At 45.9% G+C, this 26,726-nt stretch overlaps 1 protein-coding gene across 1 annotated transcript in view; it reads right to left on the reverse strand.

Moving 5' to 3' along the window:
- The window catches only part of MACROH2A2 (macroH2A.2 histone), a 108,966-nt gene that overhangs the window by 57,499 nt on the left and 24,741 nt on the right, over positions 1 to 26,726 (reverse strand). The window contains exons 2-3 of the mRNA XM_085603474.1: positions 26,170 to 26,403; positions 24,724 to 24,830 (exon numbers count right to left, since the gene is read on the reverse strand). Of these exons, the coding sequence (XP_085459600.1) occupies positions 24,724 to 24,830; positions 26,170 to 26,341 (279 nt within the window). The 5' untranslated portion in view covers positions 26,342 to 26,403. The remainder of the gene's footprint in view (positions 1 to 24,723; positions 24,831 to 26,169; positions 26,404 to 26,726) is intronic.

Raw genomic sequence — 26,726 nt, forward strand, 5'->3', positions numbered from 1 at the left:
TTACTGTGCTACTTTGAAATTAGCTTCCAGAAGAAATCAGATGCACTAAGGACATACTGGCTTTGATGTCAAAACTCAAGACACATCTTTTTTCTCTCCACCTAAACCATTCGTCCCACTCCTTTTAATATTTTCCATAAATACCAAATGTCGTTTTCTTGTTGCAATCATTGAGCACGTGTAGCTCGTTCCTTTTCTTCCATATATTCTCTGCAAGTGTTCCTCTTTCGGATCATTGAAAGAATTCTAATGGTAGCAAAACGAACTCTAATAGTAGCTCTCTGTCAGCTTTATTCGGTTACTTCTGTATCCCTTTTCGGTCTCTTCCTTTCACTTTTGTCACGATTCCCTCTGACTATTTCCACAGTTACCTTTCTTACCTCTCGTACACATCTCCAGGACTCTACAACTATGGGACTCTGAAGTCCCTCTTCCCTAGTAAGACCTCCTATGACCTTTTTTAAATATTTAACCTAGCCTTCTCAATGCTCTTGCAAGGTTGTCATTGTTCAGAAAATTGCAATATACATTATTTTACTAGCTTTGTAGCTAATCTGAGCACGTATACATTCTATGCGAGGTGTACTGAAATATTGGATTTACTCTGGAACACAGTTTACTGTTTTTCTATCCTTTAGTTCACCTGGTTCAATGTACATGTGCTCCTTTGCTTGCATTTGATTCACTATAAAGTGTGCTCAAACAATTTGACTATGGAACCCTTATTCACACTCTAAGTTTTGGATCCTCTGAGCTAAACCGACCTTTGCATGCCCTTTCTTAAAACTCCGTGCCATCTACGACCATATATACTTTAACAGTGCCTTAAAAATACACCACCTCTCTAATATCCAGTGTCATAACAATCTGGTCCCTCTCACCTTCGTACTCATTTGCACCAAGAGCTAAACATTCTTTGCCCACGTCATTACACTATTAATATGTTGCAAATATATGTGCAACCTCTGTAAATATAAGATTACGACACATTGAGATGAAAATAGTTATGCTTTACTACAGTACCATCAGACCTCCTTTGTGTAGCTGTTGTCACCAGTAGTTATGTTCCTATGTACTGCCGCCTTCCTCACAGAAACCTGGACCAACGCCAACTCTGCACCAGACATCGCCACCGCCATTCTCAAAGGATACAAGATCCTGAGCAAGGACCACCCCATCCGCCCAGGGGGAGGCATCGCCATAGTTTACAAAAGCATCCTCCTCATGACCACTGTCCCAGACAACAACCCTCATGGAGCACCTCCACTTCCAGATCCGGACCAACCCTAAAACGACTCAGAGGAACCCTCATCTATGGCCCCGTGCTCCCTTAACTGACCCCATCACCGACCTCATCGCAACCCACGCACTCGTCGCCACGGGCTACTTCCGACTGAGACCTAAACTTCCACCTGGACATCCACGACGACTCAAATACTGCTACCCTCGTAGAGAACCATGCCAACATAGGACTGAAACATCTAGTCATCGCCCCCAAGCATACAGCGGGACACACACTCGACCCAGTCTTTGCCGAAGGAAACAGCTTCTCCTACAGCCAAGCCACAGAACTCCTCTGGACAGATCACCACTGCAGCCACTTCTTAAAAATACAAGCTTAGCAACTGGAAACCAAGCTGCCCTGCTCCGCTGTGTCTTAAATTATCAGATCATGATCATCTCGGTGACAAGTTACAACTGATGAGAGCGGACTGAGAGAGGCATCTGAGGGAAGAGAGTAACAGACCCACCCCGGCCCCACTGCCACAGGATCGGATGATGAGAGCCCTAATACGCACTGTCCACCATTTGCAGCAAGCCCCCGGTATCCCTCGCCACATAAATGTGTAGTTTTATTATTTGTTCACAAATGTACGCCTTACCCCAGGGTAGGGGGCGGTCTGGAATAATTTAGTCTCTTTGCAGGTCGCTTTTCCAGCCGTGCCCCCACAATCTTTTCATTGGTTCTTCCCGGCTGTTGCATTATTGCATTAATTAGTTTTTCTACTGGCACAAAGCCTGTCAATTATAACATGGGAACTATCCTCTGGCACTTGAAGTATAAAACGACAGAAACCACTCTACAAATGGGCCTAATAAGCAGCGTATTATTTTTGGTTTGGGACATTTTGTTCCTCTTGCACCATATAATGTCAGTTTAACAATGTACATTGGAAGCAGACGCGCCACATTACAGCAAACGTGGTCACACGGATTGAACAATGAGAGACTGAATTGCATTTCACGCCGGCACCCCTGGGGAGGACGAGATGACCCGCCAATTGAAGACGCGGGGATGACAGCTTTTCCGACAAGATGCCCTCTCTTCCGATTAGCCAGCCAGTTCTCCCCCACTGATCAGGCTGGTTTCTTTGTTGATGGGTCTCCTGCGGGGCGCGGCAGCAGTTTAGCTGGTAATGCCTATATTAACTTCTCTCCTTTAAAGTCATAAGTGCCCGTTGAAGCAGCCATGGCGCTCAGGAAGCGAGCGCCAAACATGAAAGGAAATGCTGTACCGCTGCTGGCGGAATCCGGGGCGACTTGTATAAATGCATTTCTAATAGCGGGCAATTTCTATTTTGAGGAAAAGAGACACCCTCGAGGAAGGATTCACCTTATCAGCAGGAAGGTACAATACGACGGCGCTGGCTGTGCAAAAGGAATCCAGAAAAAAACCCAGCTTCTTAAGTGCTTAAATGGTAGTTCAAGGGCAGTTGAAATTTAAATATTTGTTAACCGATCAAGGGAGCTGGCAATTTGCCAGTAAGCTATAGTAGCAGAGGGACTGAGTCACTCACTGATCATGTTTGAGCAGCCTCATTATCAAGATTAAGTCAGGATATTACTTTGATTGCCATGCCTGCAAACACTAACAAGCGAAAGCCTGTTCAACCCCAAAACATGCGCACTGAAAATAAAAGGGAATATTCTCACAACACAGGCTGGTCGGAAAGCAACTTTAAAAACAAGCGCAGGCACGCTAATTAAAACCACATGACCCCTGCGCGCCGCTGCTGGCTCCCGAGAGCAAAACGCTTGGGGAGTAAACAATTCACAAGAGGCTGGGACCTTCACACGCCTTTGGCCAATTGCGTACAGAAGCCAGACGCAAAGGCCAATCGCGTGTGAGCACCACACGCACGAGCTTCCAAGTAAGCCGAAGTGATTCCAAGAGGTCGATTTCCTATGCAGCGCATGTGCGCTGCCATAGGCTCGACCTAAAAAAAAAAATTAAATAAAAAAAGTGCACAAGCACACCCACCACCTCTCCCGCAGAAGCTGGAACAAAGTCACCGAAGACCAGCTCACCTCTGCCCTCATCAGTACCCGACCACCGACTAAGCCAGACGCAAACACTGCAGCACAAAACCTCCACTGCTGGATCATGAACTGCGCCGACACATTCGCCCCCTCAAGAAAGCCACAGAGGGCATATCAAGAAAGCAAGCTGTTTCACCCCTACACTCCAAGAATCCAGACGCTCCAGCAGACAACTCGAAAAGACATGGAGGAACAACAAAATCCTGGAAACACGCACAATCTATAAAGCAGCCACACCGCACACCATCTCATCAAATCCACAAGGAAGAAATCCCTCCAAGACAGAATCCTCACCAACGCTCACAACACAAAAGAACTCTTCTCCATTGTCAAGGAATTTGCCAAATCTTGTAGTAAAACAGACATCCCGCCCTCCCAAGACCTCTGCAACAGACTCAGTACCTTCTTCCTCCACAAGATTAATATGATCTAGGACAACTTCGACAATCAAGACCTCATCGCTCCAGCTCCCCCTTCATGCGACACCACCCAACAGACCCTGCTCAAATGGAACCCCACTCACAACAGAAGACAACTTGAAGACCATGAAAAGCATCCACTCCAGAGCACCCTCAGACCCCTGCACACGCATCTTCTACAGAGCCGCATCTGCCATCACACCGGAACTACGCTGGGCGATCAACTGTTCCTTCGAGACCGCCACCTTTTCCAATGACTGGAAACACACCCAAGTCAACCCCCTCCTGAAGAAACCTTCTGCAGATCCAACGGACCTCAAGGACTTCAGGCCCATCTCCTTGCTTCCATTCGCAGTCAATGTCATCGAAAAGGCAGTCAACACCCAAATAGCAAACTTCAGCAAAGCTAACCATGTCCTGGACAAATACCAATCCTTATTCCGGAGCAACCACAACACGAGACCACCCTACTTGCCGCCACCATCGACATCTGCTCCCTCCTTGACCAGAGAGACACGACAGCCCTATTCTTTTTCCTGGACCTCTCGGCTGCCTTCGACAGTCTCCCACCGCACCTTAGCCACCAGACTCCATGACGCCGGCATCCGCGGCAAGGCCCTCAACTGGATATGCTCCTGCCTCAGTGGCAGAACTCAGCGGATCATACTCCCGTCCTACTTCTCGGAACCGACAGAGACCAACTGTGGAGTACCCCAGGGATTCTCCCTCAGTCCCACCCTCTTCACCATCTACATGGCAACCCCCCTCGTAACCATCGTTCGGAACCACGGGCTCAACATAGTCTCCTACGCCAACTATACCCAGCTCATCCTCTCCCTCACCAAAGAACTCTAACATAACCAAACAACTTCCAAGAAGGGATGAAAGCAGTCGCCACCTCAATGAAGAACAGCTGCCTGAAACAACTCCGAAAAAACATTCTTGGCTCCACTACCTTCGCATGGGATGGCTCATGGTGGCCTCCCACCCTTGGAAATTCCCCCCCCCACCCAGACGGACCACGCATGAAAGCTCGGCATCATACTAGACTCATAGCTCACAATTAACCGCCAGATCAAAAATGTTCCTCAACCTGCTTCAACCCCTTCCGCATGCTTCAAAAGACACTACGATGGATCCCAACCGAATCCAGACAAAACTGATGCATGGACTCATCAGCAGCAGACTGTACGACGGCAACACTATGCCGGAATCAACAAGAAATTCCTTCACAAACTTCAGACCATCCAGAATGCCGCAGCCAGACTGATCCTCTGCATCTCCCGTTGCAGTCACATCATCCAACAACTCCGTACCCTCAACTGGCTCCCAGTCAAAATTAGAATAGCCTTCAAACTCCTCACCCACATACAAGGCCCTTCACAACGCAGGACCCACATACCTGAACCACCACCTCCCTTCCACGCACCCAAAATACACCTCCGATTAGCTGATCTCTCGCTCTCTCAGCCACAGCCCCACATATCTACGAGACCAGAACTGGAGGAAAGTCCTTCTCCTACCTCGCAGCCAAGGCCTGGAATGATCTCCCCCTACACCTCCGGCAAGTTTCGACATTGGCCCAGTTGAGCAATGACCTCAAGACCTGGCTCTTTGGATGACTCCAGCACTCAACAGAGCTTTCCGAGAGGTGCTAATCATCTGCAGACGTGTACCAACCAAATTTGTAGTCCTTTACCATGTGCGAGAACCACCCACTCATGTCCAAAACAAAACACTGATAACAGCTGGCGCCAAGGAAAGAGTGGAGGATCCTTGTGTTCAAGGTAAGTCTTCTGCTCCTGTGAAGATGGAGATTACTCGGTGTACTGCATGCTAAAGACTTCCTTTACTCAGCTAAAGAACCAAGGCAGTTTTCAGAGGTCGGCCACGAGCATCACTACCTTAATTGTGGAGCACAGCCAACTACCAAGGGGAACAGACTTTACCACAGAGTTTTTACTACAAAACGTAATTACACCACATTTTTTACATCGCAATTACCGTTACAATACAAGTCTTTACAACGCATATATGTTTCTATAGGACAGTATATTGTAAGCAGTTTATATAGGTTTACGGGTAAATTTAAAACAAGCACTGGCATAGCCAATAGGTCTCGCCTTTGGGACCTTAGAAGTGTTTAGCCATGCAACAGTTGCATGTTTATAAGGAACAAGGAGACCCTAGGAGTCAGAAGGGACCAAGGGTGTAAATATTATTATAAAGGAACAGTGGTCCCATTCAATTCGAGTAAATTAAAGTGCCACAATTAGTTCAATGAAAAATTGGGTTTTATGTTTAAAGACAATGCAAAAATAACTAAAAAATTACTGTAAATAGTGAGAAAATTAATAAAACAGTGAGTGAGTTGGTGGCAGGGTAATAGGAAATCAGCCGATTTCCGGTACCCAGGCAAGTGATTTTAAAAAGTGACTTTTTGGTGCTCAAAGGTAATTGTTATCAAAAAGTCAATAAAACATTTCATACTCCGACATTTCAATTTTGTAATACACTGTCGGAGTATGAAATGTTTTATTGACTTTTTGATAACAATTACCTTTGAGCACCAAAAAGTATTTACAGTAATTTTTTAGTTATTTTTGCATTGTCTTTAAACATAAAACCCAATTTTTCATTGAACTAATTGTGGCACTTTAATTTACTCGAATTGAATGGGACCACTGTTGCTTTATAATAATGCAACAGTTGCATAACTAAATACTCATGAGGCCCCAAAAGCGAGAGCTTTTGTTTATGCCAAGCGGCGGTGAAAGTGATCGCGGTCAAGCGCGGCATGCGCGACCGCGCACTGTAGCTCTAGGCTGGCATGGTAGCACTTTTTGGAGCCCTCTCAATAAGTCTCGCCAGACCAGCGCATGGTCAGGCGAGACCTAAAAAGGGGGGAGGGGGGGTGGCGGCATTCTCCCTACAAAAATATAACATTTCTTAAAATATTAGCAAGCCTGTAAACAGATGTATTTTGAGTATATATATATATATATATATATATATATATATATATATATATATATATACATATACATACACACACATACATACACATATATTCATATATACACACACACATACCAACAATAAATGTATAACTTTTGAACAGTAGGTGACAGTAGACTGGATTTTTCACTAATCGTAAGAGTGTTAAAAGTCTACGTAGTGGTGGATTGCTTGGTGAAGGTATTTAAAAGGTGAATGAATGTGTGGTAGTGGATGCATTGTACAATCTACATAGTAAAGAGGTGTGTAGTGTAGGAACACATGGCAATGTCAGACATGTGACGCTGCCCAGCTCATTTCAGAATTTGAGAGTAAAACTCTTGTTTGACTTCTGGCAGAGAGATTGAACAGTGGACTACAGTGGGTGGCATTGGATCAAATTAGACAACGGGCAGGAGAGAAGCCCTATACCAAAGACAAGGGGTGTTGGGTGGGGGGGTCGGAAGAGAGCTCAGTGGAAGGTAGGTCGGGTCCATGTTCTCCATGGCTGTTGATGATGGACAGTAAATTCACAAGTGACCTGGGATGAGACCGGTGTCAGAAGACCTCAAAAGCGCTGGGAAGAGGAGAAGAGTCAAAGGTAGCTTCACAAGTTAGAAGGGAAGTAAGTGTGAGGTCTGTCTATTTGTGGGAATAGGTTTGTGATTGAGCATTAGTTTTCTTCTGTAGCTCAAGTTTATCTTGCTTTTCACTAGTGAATTTTTGTTGTGGATAGTCGGGTCTTGTCCGCATGGGTGTTTGTTTCCCTTAACCAGCTTGTCATGTCTTTGTTTTTACGGGCGCATGTTCCACTGTTATTATACCCCCAAGATAAGGAGATGTGTAATAAAGTGCTTAGGCAGCTTCAGCCAGGTTGAAGCTGCACACTTTGTAACATAGGTACATTCGATAACTTGTGGGGAGTTCTGGGGTTTGAACGTTGGCAGTCAGTTGCTAGCTGTGCTTGGCAAGATTGCATGTGGGGTTTCATATCTTTATGCTCTCCCTTATAAACAGTTGACTAAGAAAATCAATAGTAGAAGTGGTGGTAACATTTCATGAATGCTACCTCTACCCACATGGATTTTGCATCCACCAAAACAGCCACAAACCTATCCAGTCCATAAAGAAAGGTAAGAAAGTCCAATAAAGTCTAAGCAAACCTTCTCCCATACCTCCTTTTGCTTCAGACATATGCTTTCCTCATACAATGTTCCTATTCCCACTCAAACGTTTTTTCTGAATCTTTACAAATGTAGCAATTCTCAACCCATTCTTTCACCTGGCTGTCCATGAGAGGCCAGCAAAACCTTTCTCTGACCCTCTTGGAGGTTAAAATGTGGCCTAAGTGACCCTCTTGTGCCAAAATGATTAACCTAGGCCTGATGCACTGGGTGGCATAAACATCTTATTTCTCACTAACATGCAATCATTCTGAATAGACAACTCATCAACCACCTTAAAAAATAGTTTCACGCCATCAGGCAAAATATGCTCTCTTCTGATCACTTGTTCAACCAACTTCAGCACACACTAAAGTGTTATGTTTTGCTCCATGACTCTCACCTAGTCCCCTTTAGAAATGGAACTTCCCAATCCGTCTGACATCCTCAAGGCTGACAGTCCGCAACCCTATTCTTCCATCCAGGAACATAGTCCACCCTGCACTCATACTCCTGCAACCTAACAGCCAATCTTGCTAAACTCCCTGAGAAATGTCTTGCACCCCCCCTCCCCAAGTCCCAGTACTTTGAGTAGGAGTTTATGATCCGTTCAGAGGATAACCATACCTCCCCATACAGAGTAAAGTTGGCTGTGGCCCAAGCAGCAGCTAATGCTTCATGTTCAATGAATTATTTATTATGTTCGGCATCAGTCAATGAACGGGAGGCAAATGCTACAATCTCCTCCTCCTTGTCACATATTTGTGATAAAACAGCCCAAATTCCTACTGGGCTGGCATCCACAGTGACAATGGTCTTCAAACCACTTTGAAACAGTACTAATACCAGCATGTGCAATATGGTCTTGAACAAGAGATAACGCAGCTTGTTGTTCGACCCACATGAATTTCTTACCCTTCCTCCGTAATTCCCTAAGAGGCTCAGTTTTATGGGCAGAATTCTGTACATATTTGGAGTAGTACTCCACTAAACCCATGAAGGATAGTAGTGTGCCCATCGTGTGGGACCTGGGCTTTAACAATCGTGCTCACCAAATTTATTTTTGGCCTCACCCATTCCCTTGTGATCAAGTAGCCCAAATACTCCACTTCTTGCATGAGAAAAAAACACTTCTCTTTACAGAAGGTCAACCCTGCTTCTCAAAGGAGTTAAAACTTAACTCAAAGCATTGCTGTGTTCTTCCACTTCCCCTCCGAACACCAAGATATCATCCTGAAACACAATGACCTTACTAAGACCAGACAAAATTTCCGTCATGAACCGCTGGAAGATACTCGCAGCTTAGCATAATCGAAACAGAAGTCTGCAGAACTGGAAAGTGCCCTCAGACGTTATAAATGACGTAAGTGTCTGGAGCGTGGATGAAGTTTGAGATGACTATATGCACTCCTCAAGTCCAGCTTTGAAAAGTACCTTCCCCTAGACAACATTAAAAACATGTTCCAAGATATTTGGCAATGGGAAACTATCCATAACCACATTTTGATTGAGACCACAAAGGTCAACACAAAATCCAAGAGCCTTCAGCTTTTTTTTTTTTTTTTTTTTTTTTTTAGGGATAACCGTTGGAGACAGCCATTCAGTCGCCTATACTGTCTCTATCACTTAATCCTCTAGCAGCTTTTGGATCATCAGCTTTACTTCCCCCCTCTGCATCTACCTAGCAACATGTCCAACTATAACCGCATTCTTAAGTTTAATCTAGTGTACATAGCTCTTAGTTCCCCCCAACCGGTTATCGATAACTTTCACATGGCAAACCAAAATATCTCCCAACCCATTTGCATCAATAACCACCACTTGATTATTGGCTCTTGGAGTGACTAATGTGACGGTCATACGGAGGTACCCAACCCAGAATAGAGGGACCATCCAAAGCCACATATACTTTTTCAGGTGTCTGTTGTCCAGCAAACCTAATCTGTGTCTTCATGAACCCCACAATACCAATGTCTGCCCCTTGATATCCCTTCAGTATAACATCTGAGGCCACCAGCTGCCCTCCTGGCTACGTGGCAAACAACTTTCTTGGGACTATTGAGTAAAGAGAGCCTGTGTCCACCATCAAAGACACCATCATCCCATTGACCTCAAAGACTGCTTTGAAACAGGCTCTTCTTTCCACAACGATTCCCAGTGTACTTTCATCCTGTACCATGAGTACCCTATATTCCAATTAGTCTTCCTCCACACACAACTTTCTTCTCAGCTGCATTACACATGCAGATGTAGTGCCCTTTTCCCCCGCATTTGCGGCAATCCTTGTCTACAGTAAAACACTGTTCAGAATTCGCTATATGATCATTGTTATCACACACATAGCAGACCCAGCTGACTTCCCTTGAGCACTCACTGGTGCTGAACGCTTCACGTTACTGCTTCTGCTGGTGCCACCACTTGCGGACTGAGTTCTGATCTTTACTGCATTCACTTGATCACCTTCATCAACCAACCCTGATGTCCAAATTAGAATTACTTGTCTCCTGTATGCATTTTTTTTTTATTCTTCCACCTTTGCGATGTCCAGAGGATCCCCAGAGATATAGCAGAGACTAAAGTAGATAATACCTTACTCTTTTGTGATAGTGTGGTTGAGCAGTCAGGCTTATCAGAGGGTAGTGGTGAAAATCTGTTCTACACACTCCGACAAGAAATGGTGTCACACACTCAAAGACTGAATCCAGACCAATTGTTTGTATAAAAAGTTATATTGTTGTTTTATTCAAGAGCAGGGCTCAGCTTGCAGGGGTTCAGAGCAGGAGACAGGCCAGTATGGCTTGGGCCACACACAGGCCGGTAGGGATGGGGCCAAAGAAGTGGTCGTCCTCTTCTGTAGCACAGCTTTTCAGTCCTTCTTGTCACATAGACTCCGAAGAGGCAAGGTTCAAGGGATGCCCCCAAATACTAAATTTAGGGACTTTACAGGGGTGTGCAGGTTGGGACCAATGGGTCCCTTCCCTGGGATGTCCACACCCCCTTGTATGCCACACTGCAGTGGGAGGGGGGCATAGGCTTCTTCCCGATTGGAGGGGTCCCCTTACCTCGCCTCCCCACCTGAGGGGTGGGGTTGGCACAGGCTGGTTACCATTAATATCAGTTACGTTAGCGAGGGATGTAAAACTCATTCCTTCAATATGTGGCTGGGTTCAAATATGCAAAAGTTCTCTTATCAGAACATGGCAGATATAGACTGTCATTGTGGTGAATGTGAATGGAATATTATAGAAGGAGGGTCAAGTGAATTTCTTTTTATACGATGTGCTGGATTATACAAATGATTGTTACTCGATGCCCACAATATCCCTAAAGCAGTCTTTCTGGCCAGCAGTTGTTCAAAGATGGTCAAAAAATGGCTAGAGGTGATGCAAAACCTAGTAATCACCTCCTAGAATGAATGCTTTCCATTTGATGTGCCAGCAGCTCAAATTTTCTGTGTAGGATCGCAAAAATGGCCGATTGATTATGTATTTGTGCCAGGATTTTTACTTATTTGTAGAATTTCGTGTACTATCAGTTGATGAAAGTGACCATTTGCTTTTGGAAGCAAGTTTACAGTTGGGGACCATAAGTGAAAGGGATAAGGAGCTGATCACCGATGTTAGCTATCCAAGAAGGGTAACAACTAGGAAAGAAGAAGAGCTGGAAATGCTTGCATCGCTCCAAGAACAGAGGGAAGTGGGAAAACATAAGCTAAAGAATTCAGAGCTGATGAATGGATATAAATCGCTGAAGCGGATTGTATATGAACTGAACATAGGAACATCAGCCAGCTCACTGTAAAAGACTCAAAAGAGAAATTTTATTTAAAAAAAAGGTGGTTTGACTTGGAATGTCAAAAGTTAATGAGTAAGTTAAGGAATCTTCAGAGACGGTGGAGAAGAGAGGGAAGTACAGGTAGGGAGAAAAGTATGCAGTCTATAAAAAGGTACAAGAAAGGAATGGAGGAAAAAAAGGTGTTTAATAAATCAAATTGGGAGAGAATACTAAAAGCAATTTCTTCTAAGGGAGTAAGACGACTCTGGAAATTGGTGCATTGCAGGATTGGAAATAACAAATCTTTAACAGACTGTATGGTTTTGAAGTTGCTTGGGTAAAATATTTAGGAGATACCTATACTAATGGTTGTACAGTGCCTTATTCACGTGCCCATTTGGTGGATATGAATTTTAAGAAGTATTAGTGCGAAATCCATAAACAAAGTCATAAAAGATCTCTCCTTGACAAAAGCTGTGGGACCAGATAATCTTCCAGCTATAATGTTAAAGATAAATACAAACCGTTGGAGTGGGATCTCTTTTAGGTTACAACAGTAATAACATTATCAAGCTTGATATCTGAAAATTTTAACAGTGAAATCATTAAACCTTTGCATTAAAAAGGCTAGGCCTCAGACTGTAAGAATTATAGATTGATTAGTTTGATGGTTTGGGGTGGGGGAGAGGAGGCAAACGTTTACGTAAAATGTATGCTCGGGAGGAAGGAATGGGCTGATGAGAATTCCCCGATCCAGAATGAGCAGGGAGTTTTTAAAGGAAGGGCACTCTACAATAACCATTGCTTTAGCCCATGGTCAATAGCCAAGAAAGCAACTAATTGTAATGGGAACTTATTTTCCAGTTTCATAGACTTCCGAGCGGCATTTGATCTTGTAAAATGCGACACACTGTGGCAGAACCTAGAGAAGCTCGTAATCAAGAGTTTAACTAGGCTTCTTAAAGGAAATGCATAAGGAGAACTGGGCTAGAGTAGAACTGAATAAAGACGTCAGTTTCTAGAAAAGAGTGAGAGAAGGAACAGCCTATGTCAGATCATTGTGTTGGCATCAACATTATTTGCACTTTACTTGCTGGAATTGCCTATGATTTTGTGGAAGAGTGTGTCCTTTTCTCCTAAGATGGGAGGTTGACATCTGTCCCGTCTGCAGTTTAGTAATTATGGACAGGTTCAGACAGGCCCCAAAAGAAAACTGGATGCATTCCACGGTTATTCTACAAACAAACCACCCCACCTCCCCCAACCAAGTTTTGGTTAATATGTAATAAGATAAAAGCCAGAATAGTGGTATTTGGGCACAAGATGAAAAAAATCAAATGATATCCGGAAAAGGCAAAGATTGACAGGGTGAATATGTAAGTGGAATGGCAAAGGCAAATGCCTTGCCAACAATAAGGGAGTTATTAAGCAAGTTTGGGAAAGAGAATGGTGGGCCAGATTTTGGCACGATGTTAATAGCATTTAAAGCCATGGTTCAGACTAAGGGGCAGATTACGATGTCATTAGGAAAGGCTCCAGATGGGATTCGGTATTGTCGAATCAGATTCGGAACCCTTGTTTCCTACCAAATCATACAGTTTACAATTACGATGCCCAGAAACCGTTCGAGCAAACCGAAGCGGTTCCGAAAGGCATCCAGACAGCCTGTGTCTTTCAGAGCCGATTCGCACAGCGGATTGCGAACGAGCAATTACAATAACCGATTGGGACAGCCGGAATCTGTCTTTTGGGGGTCCGTTGCAGGCCCCCTTCACCCAGAGGTGTCCAAATGTGGCCCATGGGGGTACCCAAGGGACCCCTCTTCCAGACCATGCACTATCTGGTAGGCACCATGGGGTGCCCACCACACGGTGCAAGGTTTTCCCCCAATCACCCCTTTTTTTTCCCAATGGGAGCCTGTATTTGCTTGCAGAACACAGGCTCCCATTGAAGTCAATGTGAGTCCGACCGAACGGTGTTGGGAGGCATAGTAATCGGTCGTCCAGACTGACAACCCGATTAGTTTGGAGACTATTCTGGAACAGATTTGTTCGGGGACAGTTTCCAAACAACATCGTAACTGGCTCCTAAGTTTTTATTATGGCACTGAAACTCTGATTCTAAGTGGAGTGCGGAACTGGGAACGTATAGCAAGTTAATTATTAAAATTGGTTCTTGAGAATTGAGTTTGCAAATGGGGGTTGGAAATTAAATGTACCAATTCCCATATTATATTAAATTGCAAATTTTTTTATGCTAGAAAGGCAGAGATTTTTAAAACCCCATTTTAAGGAAATAGTGTGCCGAATCCATGAGAAGACAAAATTATTTCAATATGCAATATTTGATGTGGTTTGTGCAATAGATTTGTTTATTGCGTGCATAAAGTGGCAATGTTTAGGTAGCTGCATGGTTTGTTTCTTTCCTTTTTATTTTGGTAGCATACGCTTGCAATAAAACAAATAAAATTAAGCATTGCTGGCCAGTGGCTTTGCCAATGCTTGCTTGATGATACATGACAGTGACCTTATGGAAGCCCTCGAATGAGATCATCAAGTGCTGTTTAGGAGCACTATGAGCTTAGGGTGGATCTTTTGTTTCATGGGTAGTAAGTAATCCTGGCTTTAGTTGAATTAGAAAACACCACTCTTCCCGTATTGACATCTAGCACTCCTTTTTACTGGGTGAATGCCAATGATCTTCTAAAACAGAACTAATGTCCTCAAAGAACAAGTTGCTTACCTTCGATAATGCACTTTCTAGTGGATACTGTTTCTAATCTAACCACATTCTCCTCACCCTGCGAATCCTCCTAAGGCGTCACACTGGATCCAGGGCATTCCAAGAAGTACTCATGTGCGCCAGTAGGTGGTGTTGTGCAGCTCTGCATCAAAGTTGTTCTGCTCCAAAGTAATGATTGAAGCCGCATACAAGTGCTACCCATGCATGCCGACATAACTTGCTGTCTGCACCCTCAGACGCAGAGCCTATTGGTAGTTGAAATACTCTAAATTTGGATCTTTTTAGATGGAAAAGAATCCAGTTCTTCACAGAACAGGGAGGTGGGAGGGTTGATGAGAAATCTTTACTTTGACAGAGTAGCCACCAGAAAAAGTGTTAAAAGGTAAAAAACCTGTTCCTCTAATTGATACTTCAAACTGCAGATTCCTCACCTCGGAAATAGATACCATAGAAGTACATCACCCAGGTGGTGGGTCTGTGAACTGGCTCAGACCACTAGGTGGTGCAAGACAGAGCAGAAAAAATGTCTCATGATGGATCCAACTGTCAAGGTGGTAGTGCTTCATTAACATATGCACAGTCACCCACACAGGTACTCTGCGTCCCAACAAAATGACAGCAGCTTTAGCTTGGGTGGAATGAGGCCATGTGCTCAGGAGGCTGCTTTTCAGCCAAAGCATATCAGATCTTAATGTGGTGAACAATCAATCAAGAGATAGTCCACTTTTGCACTGCCTTGCCCCGGAGACTCTCACAAAGACATTGTCCAGCTGACGTTTCTGGTGCGATCAATCTAAAAATTGTGTGCCCTCTAGGCATCCCAACAATGCAGCCTCTTTTGCCCTTTCGAAAGAGGAGGCGGAGCAGAGAATGCAGAAAGGATGATAGCATGCCTGACATGAAAAGGAGTGACCACTTTCATAGAAAAGCATTAAAGTCCTCAACACAAGCTTGTTTGGGAAGAATATTGTGTATGGAACATTGAGAGAGCGCGCCTGCACACCAAGGTGATGTTATGGCTACAAGAAAGACTGTGTTCAAGGTTAGAAGCCGCAATAGACAACGGTGTCGTTGCTCAAAGGGAGTACACATAGGAAAAAGAGGACTACGTTTAAATCCCACTGTGGCATCACAAAAGGCTTTGGAAGATCCAAATGTTCTAAACCTTTCCAAAGTCTATGGTGATTTATAAAAAATAAAAATACATAAAAGCCAACAAAAAACCTTTAAAAGTGCCAATGAAAAATCTTTGGAGAGTCCAAAACAGCAAAACTACAGACAACATGGCATGCAGTGGTTCAATTTGGAAGAGCTTTGTCCCAACGACTGGCATACACAGATTTTGCAGAGGATGACAACTTGAGGAGGAAAGTCGTGTTGCTGCAACAAAAGTTCCACTAGAAGTTTGATCGGAGGACAGATTGAATATGCTACTTACCAGTATGCATCTGTTCTTGGCATGTAGGGCTGCTGACATTCATATCTGTGCATAGATCGCCGCCTAGTGTTGGGTCCGGATGATTGCACATTGTTGTCCTGGAAGAGTCTTCGAAGTATCACGAGATAGGTGACTCCTCCCCTGGACCACAGTGCGCATGGGCATCCTTTCCATCCTTAGATTGTTTTTCGCCATTGTGGCAGTGATGGAGTAGATGCAGTAAGTGATGACCATGCTAAACAGTAATTCTGAGTGCTGCAGCCGCTACAGGCGCCGGGGAGGAGGGTGGGCGATATGAATGTCAGCAGCCCTACATGCCAAGAACAGATGCATACTGGTAAGTAGCATATTCAGTTCGAGGTATGTGGGCTGCTGAATTCATATCTGTGCATAGAATATATAGCAGTACCTCCATTAGCGGCGGCTACCCGTGCCAGCTGCAGCAGTCTGAAAAAGAGTTTTGAGAACAGCCTGTCCTACAGCTGCCTGCTGTTTTGAGTGTACATCTACATAGTAGTGTTTGGTAAATGTATGTATAGTGGACTGCTCTACATATTTCCTGTAAAGGAATTTTTCCTAGGAAAGCCATGGACGCCCCTAACTTTCGTGTTGAGTGGGCTCGTGGGGGAATCGTTAATGTGCGTTTAGCTTTTTGATAGCAAATTTGAATACATTTAACGATCCATCTGGCTATACCTGCTTTGGAAATGGCGTTGCCCTTGTGTTGTGGAGAAAAGGCAACGAAAAGTTGTTTTGTTTTCCTAAAGTCCTTAGTTCTGTCTATATAGTACAGGAGGGCCCTCTTTACATCTAGTGTATGGAGCATTCTCTCTGCGACATTCATTCTCTCTGCGACATTCTGTGGATTTTGAAAGAAAACAGGCAGTTCAATAGTTTGATTCATGTGGAACTGCGATATCACTTTGGGCATGAATTTGGGGTTGGTACGTAGTACAACCCTGTTTGCGTGAACCTGTATGAATGGCTCTTGAATGGTTAGTGCCTGGAGTTCACTAACTCTTCTTAACGAAGTGATTGCTACTAGGAAAGCTACTTTCCAGGTGAGGAATTGAATCTCACATGAATGGAGAGGTTCAAAGGGTGGACCCATTAATCTGGTGAGGACCAAAATGGAGGTTCCACACCGGTGCCGGTGGGTGTCTTGGGGGAATTACTCGTTTGAGTCCCTCCAAGAAGGCTTTGATGGCAGGCACTCTGAATAAAGAGAGGCGCTGCCTGTTTTGGAGATCAGCTGCTATCGCGGTTAAATGGATACGTATTGAGTTGTATGCCAGATTGCATCGGTATAGGTGTAAGAGGTAACAGATGATCTTTTGAATGGATGCGTCCAGCGGGTTAGTGTCATTGTTGTTGCAGTAAATGACAAACCTCTTCCATTTAGCCGCGTAGCAAGCTCTGGTTGTGGGTCTCCTGGCCTCCTTGATGATATTCATACATTCTGGAGGCAGGTTCAGGTAGCCAAACTCTAAGACCTCAGGAGCCAGATTGCCAGGTTCAGCTGTTGCGGATCTGGGTGCTGAATTTCGCCATGGTTCTGTGTTAAAAGTGCGGGTTTGATCCGCAGCCTTTGATGCGGCACCACGGAAAGTTCTAGAAAGGTGGTGTACCATGGTTGGGAGCAACTAGGATGAGTGTTAGTGAGTGCTGTCGCAGTTTGCGTGCCACTAGCGGTATCAATGGCGCTGGGGGAAAAGCGTACGCAAATCTGCCGGACCAGTTCATCCATATCGCATTGCCCCGAGACTGCGGGTGTGGGAACCTGGCGGCAAAGCTTTGGCATTTTGCGTTTGTGGCGAATAGGTCCATCTCTGGTTGATCCCACTGTTGGAAGTACGGTTGGAGAACTGACGGATGTAGCTCCCACTCGTGCATCTGGTGGCGGTGTCTGCTGAGCAGTTCCGCCATCTGGTTGTCCTTGCCCGGGAGGTGTTCCGCCATGAGGAATATGTTCCTCTGAATGGCCCACTTCCACATGCTCTGAGCCAGATGAGACAACTGTGGAGAGTGTGTTCCTCCCTGTTTCTGTATGTAGTAGATGGCAGTCATGTTGTCCGTCCGGATCAACACGACTTTGTTGCACAAGTGTACTTTGAATGCCTTCATGGCTAGGAAGATTGCCATCAGTTCCAGAACGTTGATGTGCATCTTCTTTTGTTGCGTCGTCCATAGTCCCTGCACTGTGTAAGTGAGTACATCAGCTCCCCAACCCTGGAGAGAGGCGTCCGCAGTCAGTATTATTTGTGGAACAGGCTCTTGGAACGGGCGGCCCTTGCAAAGGTTTTGTGGATTCCACCAATGCAGAGAGTTGTATGCCCGACCGCTCACCAACACTAGGTCTTTTAACTGTCCGTGAGCCTGATTCCATTGACGTGCTAAGCACTCCTGAAGCGGGCGAATATATGTAGTCTCGCGTGCGGGACTATGAAAATGCAGGAGGCCATCATGCCTATCAACTGCATGAACACTCGCGCAGGAAGGGAGTGTTGAGGTTTGAACTTGGAGATCAGCAGTTGCATGCTGTTGATCCTCACTAAATTTGGCTGAGCTGCCAGAGTGTTTATGGTGGCGCCCGAGCTGCCAGAGTGTTTATGGTGGCGCCCAGGTACTGTCGTACGTGTGCGGGTTGGAGGTGTGATTTTGGGTAATTTAGTGAGAATCCCAGACTGTGAAGAAGGTGAATGGTGAGGGACATGTGGCTGGCACATTGCTGGGCTGACTTTGCCTGAACAAGCCAGTCGTCCAGGTAAGGGAAGACGTGAATGTGTTGTCTCCGTAGATATGCAGCCACTGTTGCTAGGCACTTGGTAAAGACCCTGGGTGCTGTTGTTACTCCGAAGGGGAGAACTTTGAATTGATAGTGATGCCCCTGAATAGTGAACCTGAGATATTTCCTGTGTGATGGGTGTATGGGTATGTGGAAATACGCATCTTTTAGGTCCAGTGTGGCTAGGAAGTCTCCCTGACTGAGTAGCGGGAGAACCTGCTGTAGGGAGAATGTAGTGGTTGAGGGGTCTCGGGTCTAGTATAGGTCTGAGCGACCCGTCCTTTTTTTGGGATTAAGAAGTACAGAGAGTACACCCCTGTCCCCTGTTGGTTGACGGGCACGACCTCTATTGCACCTTTTTGCAGCATACTTAGCACTTCCTGCTGCAATAATGCCAAGTGCTCTACGGACATAGGACGGTGCTTTGGCGGTATGTTGGGTGGAGTGGACGTTAATTCGAGACAGTAACCGTGCTGGATAATGTCCCTGACCCACCTGTCTGTGGTGATGGTTTTCCATGCTGACAGGAACTGTTGGAGTCTCCCCCGACAGGTGTTATGTGGTCGGGGGGCAGGGAGAGGGCGTCACTGTTTGTTTTTGGGGGAGGACCTGGTGTTGCCGTAACCACGTCCTCTGCCCTTTGTGCTGGAGCCACGATATCCACCTCTGTTGGTTTTATCATAGGTACTTTGTGTGCCCCCTTTAGTGTACTGCTGCTGAGACCCCTGACCTCTAGCTGCTCCTCTATTCCCGGGGCGACGAAAGGAGCCACTACGAAACTGCTGCGTCTGCAGAGCCCCCATTGATTTTGCAGTGTCATTTTTAATTTTCTCGAGGGTAGTGTCAACTTCAAGGCCAAATAAATAGTCTGGGTTGACCAGTTGATTTAAGATATTGTTCTGAATCTCCGGCTTGAAGCCTGAGATTCTCAACCATGCGGGCCTCCTCAACATGACGCTTGTGTTGATTGCCCTCGCCGCTGTGTCGGCTGCATCCAGTGCGCACTTGATGGATGCATTGGTAAGGAGTTGTCCCTCTCTGATGAGGAGCTCCGCTGCCTCTTTATATTCATCTGGCAAATGTTGGAGTAGTGATTCTAATGTGTCGTAGTGGGACCTATCATAACGGGCCAGGAGTGCCTGTGTGTTGGCAAAGCGCCAGATGTTTGCTGCTTGCGCTGCAATCCGTTTGCCGGATGTCTCCAGCACTTTGGACTCCTTGTCTGGGGGAGGAGCATCACCCGTTGTTTGTGAGTGGGCTCTTTTGCGAGCGTTAGCAACAACCATGGAGTCCAAAGGTAACTGACCCCTAATGTACATAGGGTCTCCGGGTGCAGGCTTGTATTTTTTTTTTTTTAATCCTGGGGTTTAGCACCCGTGCCCTGGCAGAGTCTTGACAGTTTTTTCGGAAGAGGCGAAGTGTCCACCAAGAAGTCTTCTTCGACAGTGTCAGAATGGAGTTGTACTCCATGATTGGCAGCAGCCCGTTCTATGAGGGCATTAAAGGCAGCAGTGTCCTCTGTGGGAGATGTCTTTATGTTATAAAGCTGCGTGTCATGGGTATCTGGTGCGGTACCCTGGTCTGTGGGGTCATCCCATGCCTGATCTGGGTCTTGCAAGTGATCATCAGGATCGATATCCCCAGGGTAGGTGGTATCATCGCCTACATAGTCCTCTCCTGCGTCTGCCTCTGAAGGCGTAGGAGAAAAGGAAGGTGGATCCTGATGGAAGGGTTGAAAGTGTTCATGAAGCACTGGCTCTGACCCTGCCGGCAATTTGTGTTTGAGAGGAATTTTGTAGGAGTCCAATCCCCTCTCTGGGGTGATTTTCCTCTTGCGGAGCATCAACCTACCACTGTTGGCGTCGATAAATTGTGGCTGGGAAGGCTCGAAATCTGTGTGTCCAGTGGATGGGGACTGTGTCTGGCGGACACGTGTCCGAATCTCAAACAGTTTCGGCACCGTGGGCAGCGGCAACCCAAACGTGATGTTGGTCGGCGCCGAGGGTGCTTTCGAAGCCTTGTGCGTGTCGGGACCCGACGTAGAGTGGAGGGCTGCCCGTTCTCTGATGCGTTGCAACGATGCCGAGACCTGTTGCACGGTGAACCCAGATGGCTCCTTGTAATCGATCTGCACCTTGGAGGTAGGCGACGAAACGGCATCCGACTTCTTTGCAGTCATGGGGTCATCGATCCGAAGGGAGGTATCGACGCTCGTCGGAGTCGATGACTTGGCAGGCGCCGCCGTCTTAGACGTCGACGCAGACAGGGTGGCCACCTTGACTTTGGTGGTTTGGGCCGATGTCTTTGGTGCCAGAGGCTGAGGCGCCTTGTGGGGACCGAGGGCCTTCTTCTTTGGCTCGGCACCCGTATCCGCTGCGGTGAGCTCGGCACCGAAATCCCTTTTTGCGCGGTCGGAGCCGATGACCTTTGCCGGCGTCGAAGGAGTGGAGGGCTTCGAGGCCTTCGAGCCGATCACAACCAGTTTCACTTTCGGTTTCGACAGAACTGGTGCGACGGATGGTTTCGGTTTCGCTGAAGGGAATCCAGTCGTTCTCGATAATAATGGCTCTTGCGAAATGTTCGAGGCCGGGCCGAAGAACCGTGAGATTGATCTTGGGTAAGGCCCGAAGGCGATCCCTCGACCTGAGCCTTCTGACGACGTATGTTTTCGGCTTCCGTATCGACGGGTTGGCCTAGCTCCTCGCTGGAGCTATCTTCCTCGGCCCCAAGGGCCTCATCGTAGTCTCCTACCTCTTCGACGACTTCTTCTCCCAGGAAGATCACCTCATAGTCGTCTTCCAATCGGGAGTCGTGTTCGGAAGCGGGGCTGGATTCTACGTCTTCCACGCTCTCGGCGTCCTCGTCTTCGGTGCTAAAGATGTTGGCCGGGGCAGGTGCCGATTGCTGCGCCTCCAATCTCGCTGCCCGTCGATTCCGGAGAGTCTTCTTCGAGCGGAATCGGGCACAGGCCATACATTTCGACTCATCGTGATCCGGTGAGAGGCATTTGTTGCATACCGGGTGGACGTCGATGTGTGGGTATTTCGCGTGGCATAAAGGACACCTTTTGAAGGGAGTCCTCGATTCCATCGTCGATCGAAGTTCGATGTTCGGACCAAGCGGATCCGAAAAGCTTGAAGAAGGTGCTAAAGCACTAAAGAAACTAGTCGATACCGAACGGGAACAGTACCGACGATAACTAAAGGCCTTTTGGCCTTAAACTGAATTTTCCTAACTTGAGCTAAGATAAGCACATCCGAACCCAATGGCGGAAAAAAACAATCTAAGGATGGAAAGGATGCCCATGCGCACTGTGGTCCAGGGGAGGAGTCACCTATCTCGTGGTACTTCGAAGACTCTTCCAGGACAACAATGTGCAATCATCCGGACCAAACACTAGGCGGCGATCTATGCACAGATATGAATTCAGCAGCCCACATGCCTCGAACACTCATGCCCATGAGTTCTGAATACCACACTCCTTGCCCAACCCAGTGCCACGAGGATGAATTGGGCCTGCTCTTTCCTGCTTTTCAGAACTCAGGAGAGAAAGCGGCAGGAAGGAATACAGAAGTCCCAAGCTGGAAGAAATGTGTCTGAAAGAGAGCTCTCTTCGAAACTCCAACGCAGAAAAATGAAGACATAACTCCAGTATTTAGAGATCCCATCGGGTGATCCACCACCAGTTAGATTCACTGGAGGTCGATCCATTTCCAGAAATGCAGAGCCTCATGGCACATGATCCAAGAAACCACTTTCCCCGTGCTTGTTAAAATACCACATGGCTATGGTTTTGTTGCTGCGCACCTGCCCCAGCCTCTCTTTGATGGCAGACAGGAAGGCTGTCAAGGCCAAGCAACATGATCAACTCCAATAGGTTGATGTGGATTGGAGCTCCTGCCAGAGAACTCTGATCTCCCCCACCCCTTCTCCTAGATGGCCTCCTCAAAAGAGGGGCCTGCCACTGACCCAATCACAGTCCAGCAGCCACCACTGCTTTTCTTTTACAGTCACTTCTGAAATATGAATACAATCAGACACATTCTTGTGCTTCTGTGTCCGCTGGGACTTCAGGTGCACTGCAGACACAGCTTATGCCATCTGACATGCCGCACTAGCACGACGCAAGCCGACATTCTCAGCAGCCTCAGAGTTACCCCAACAAGATCCAGGATAGAGCCTGACAAATTAGGTGCATTGCCCGAATGTCCTGTACTCTCCACTTGATGGCAAAGGCAAAAAAACTCCAATGAAAGGGAGCATCTGCGAAGGAGTAAAGTGCAACTTCTGCAAGTTGACCACAAACCCCAACGATGTGATGAGGTTCGCTTTTGTCAGAAGGTGGTTGACGACTACCTGGGGCAAGCCAGCCTTTAACATCCACCCCCAACATCCGAAGGTGGACTGCAACCATTGACATCACTCTCAAGAACACTACAGAGGCAGTTGTGAGGCCAAAAGTGAGTACTGCAAGCTGAAAACGTGTGTGGCCCACTGAACTGCAGGTAGTGCCAGCATAACATAGGAGAACATGAACATGTATTTGTAAAGCGCATGTTCACCTAAGGGTATCTTGGCGCTGAATAGCAGATGTTTGTTACCCAACTCAATGGTACTCATTTTATCGATCTCGGAAGGCTGAAAGGCTGAGTGGACCTGCCAAGTTTGAAACTCTGACCATGAGGTCGAACACTGTCCCCTACAGTAGACGCATTTGTTCACTAAGCCAACAGACCCTCCAGGACTGGGATGTGGAAATAAATGTCCTGCAGGTCCAATGTCACCATCCATTCTCCAGGGTTCTAGGGCAGGTAGGAACGTAAGCATCTTGAATTAGTCTCTTGACTGGAAGGCACTGAGAAAAGGGCTATCTAAAAAATAAAATATATAGGACAACGACCTCCGTCTTTCTTTGCTCCCAGAAAGTACAGAGAGCAACACCCAGCTATTACTTCCGATGCCGGAAGCCACTTTGGACAAATGGGCCTGCGAGGCATACAGGTGGTCCTCAGTCAGTTGCCCTGATGGTAGTGGCAGGTGCAGTGGGATAAAGAGAAAATGAAGTGCGTAGCCCTGCTGTACAATTTGGAGGATCCAACTGTTTGAAGTGATTGTTTGCCAGCCTTGGAGGAAATATCAGATTCTGCCTTTGACTGGGTGGCTGTATGCAGGCAAGGACACGCTAACGTGGCTTTGCAGATGCGGGGGGGGGGGGGGGGGTAGGAGCTGCACATGGTTCCTGCTGTCCTGGGCAATGTCTATCAACTGTAGCCTGAAATGGGCTTAAAAGCCTGCTGGAATGGTGGAGGTGCCAGACGCTGGTAAAACTGACATCCTGCCATAGCCATGAAGGTGGTGATTTTTTTGCGGATTTTTTTTTTTTTTTTAACGGTCTAGTGAGGGCAGAAAGAAACGAAGGATTACGTTTTGGCCCCGCTTTCCTTAAAGTGTTCCAGGTTCAAATCTGCCTTGATGTCAAAAAAAGCAAGAGCCATCAAACAGCATGCTCAAAGATGCCTGCACATCCCCGGAGCAGCTCAGACCCCATCAAGATATGGCGTCAATGTACCACATTTATACCAATCGCACTAAGCAGTCGGTTGTGCCCTAACAAGATCGAATTACACAAACTGCTGTGTTTACGTAATATACAGTAACCGGTTATGCAGTGAAACATAATGACAGTTTCCGACAACTTCTTTTAATAATTATTGAAACTCCTACCAAGCATGCGAGAACATACTATTTCCAGAATATAGAACATACAAAAAGTAATAAACCTAAAGAATCATGAGGTGAACAAACTCGTAAGGGAAGTGTGTACAGCAACATAGGTAGGATACAACACATGTGACACTATACTAACCAACATTTTCTAAAACACTCTCTGGCCTGTGAGCTCAAGGAAAGAAAATAAAACATTTTTTTTCTTCTTTAAAAAAAAAAAAAAGAATGACATCAGAAATGAAGCCATCCTAATAATTCACATATCCTGAAATAGTGTAGGTTTAGTCAACATTTTCAAACATAAAGCAGCATCTGCGGACAGCAACTTATTGAGAGGTGCTTGGGAGCCAAAGTTACCTGGTTCAATTCCTCATCGTTTGCAACAGCTAGAAGAATATGCCTTGGTGTGATCCTTCCCTTTTTGTTGTCCCTGGCAGCATTCCCAGCCAATTCCAAGATTTCAGCTATAAGGGAACAGTTTGGGAAATATCATTAACAAGCATTGGTGCTAAAGCTATTGATCCTGAACACACCAGGATGTTATTTGTAAGAGTCTGCACTATTGAGAGCAGGAGCAGAATGTTCTCAAAGTGCAAACCTAAAATCCCTCCGCTCCCCGTGAGAAGTAGAGGGCTGCCTTACACTTCCTCCCCTACATTCAAAGCGCAGCCTGATGAGATCCTGGCTGGAAACATGACACGCAAAACTGGACAGTGTTAGTAAAAACAAAAGTTGAATCTGAAACCTAGAGGAGAGCAAAAAGACAACCCTCTCGCCTGAATCAGCTTGATACCCTTCCACACCAGTTTAGTACAAAAAAATAAAGGTGAAATGGGCTCGGGATGTGCCCGCTTGGATCCTTTTGCATTCTGGCCTTATGAAAAGATGTGTTATTCCAGAACAAAATAACCAAAAAACCTGATCCAACAATGCTTTAAGGGCAATCAGCCTCTTGAACTCCATCTAAACCTCAAGGCAAACCACTGATGTGTTTAAGATGCCTGCAGCAAGAAGGCATCGGGGATCTTTCAGATACAGAAGAGAAGGATATATTTGATGCATCATTTGAAATACATAACCAGCAACAAGTTATAATTATGTAATGCCACCATGGGGGTGTGGCCATAGTTACAAACCACGTAGTCACCACGACCAATATGTAGCCCTAATAAAAACCTACACATTTTATCTTCTTTCTTTCTCGCCATCTCTTTTGGAGGGGAGGCGTCCGTGTTAGTTTCCTTCTTTGCAAGGGTATGTTGATGTGTGACAAGTGAGATAGGTTGCGTGCGTGTACCCAAACTCATATTATACTGGGGCAGGGGTGGTAAAAGTCCCACCAATCCATCACCACTTTCTTGAGAAATTATAGTAGCATGTTTCCTTCACACTGCCTTCTTAATATCTTCCAACCTAGTAAAAACGTTTTCACATAGATGTAATTTTTCAGTTTGGCTACAACTCTGCATTTTCCAAGTAAGTCTTTAACAGTTGCTAAAAGAAAACAAATGGGGGGGGACGGGGGTGGGGGGGATGGCGTTAATCCGAGAAGCAAATTTTGGGCTGGCATTGAAGGCTAACTCTACAAGTGTGTAACAATCTACAGTAAGCTAAATGAATATTTGAAGAGTACCCAAATATAAAATGAAAACACTGGACGACGAATCCAATAGAGAAGGAAAAAACGGTAGCTGTTTTAACACTTTTCACGACACTTTCGAGCTACCATTGAAACAAGTAATTGTGTGGTGCTTGGTTTAGAGCAAAACAAAAATAATGCAGCAAGGCTGGTACTCCAGTTACCTGCCAAATATTCGATTACAGCCGCCATATAGACTGGTGCTCCCATGCCTATCCGATACTTGTATGTTCCTTTCCTCAAGTATCGCATCATTCTTCCAACGGGGAAAATAACTCCTGCCCGAGACGAACGGGACAGTTTTGTTGTTTTCTTCTTCCCACCTCTCGCAGACATCTTTATGCAGTCGAGTGCTTGCCGAGGCCCAGATGAAGTCCCTCAATTACTGATGAAAAACACTGCAAAGAGAAAGGATAAGGTATCAGGTAAATCAGTATCAATAATATGGTCAAATAGTATGGTCAAATTGCTAGCAGTCTCAAATCTTTAAGATCAGTAGTTTTATAGCGAGATGGAGCTCTTCAGGCCTTGCTCCCGATAGGTGGTTTGTCTCCAAACGAAGAGTGTGGAGACATCTTGAACAAACCATTAGTATGGAAAGATGGGCAGAGCAAGTAGAAAATGTTTAAAGTAAATGGTTGCAGTAAATATATTGTGCTGCATAACTAAATCCTTGTGTGGTCCCAAAGGCGAGACCAATTAGCTATGTCAATGCTTGTTA

This window comes from Triturus cristatus, chromosome 1_2, assembly GCF_964204655.1.
Source record: "Triturus cristatus chromosome 1_2, aTriCri1.1, whole genome shotgun sequence".
In the NCBI taxonomy this organism is placed as follows: domain Eukaryota; kingdom Metazoa; phylum Chordata; class Amphibia; order Caudata; family Salamandridae; genus Triturus; species Triturus cristatus.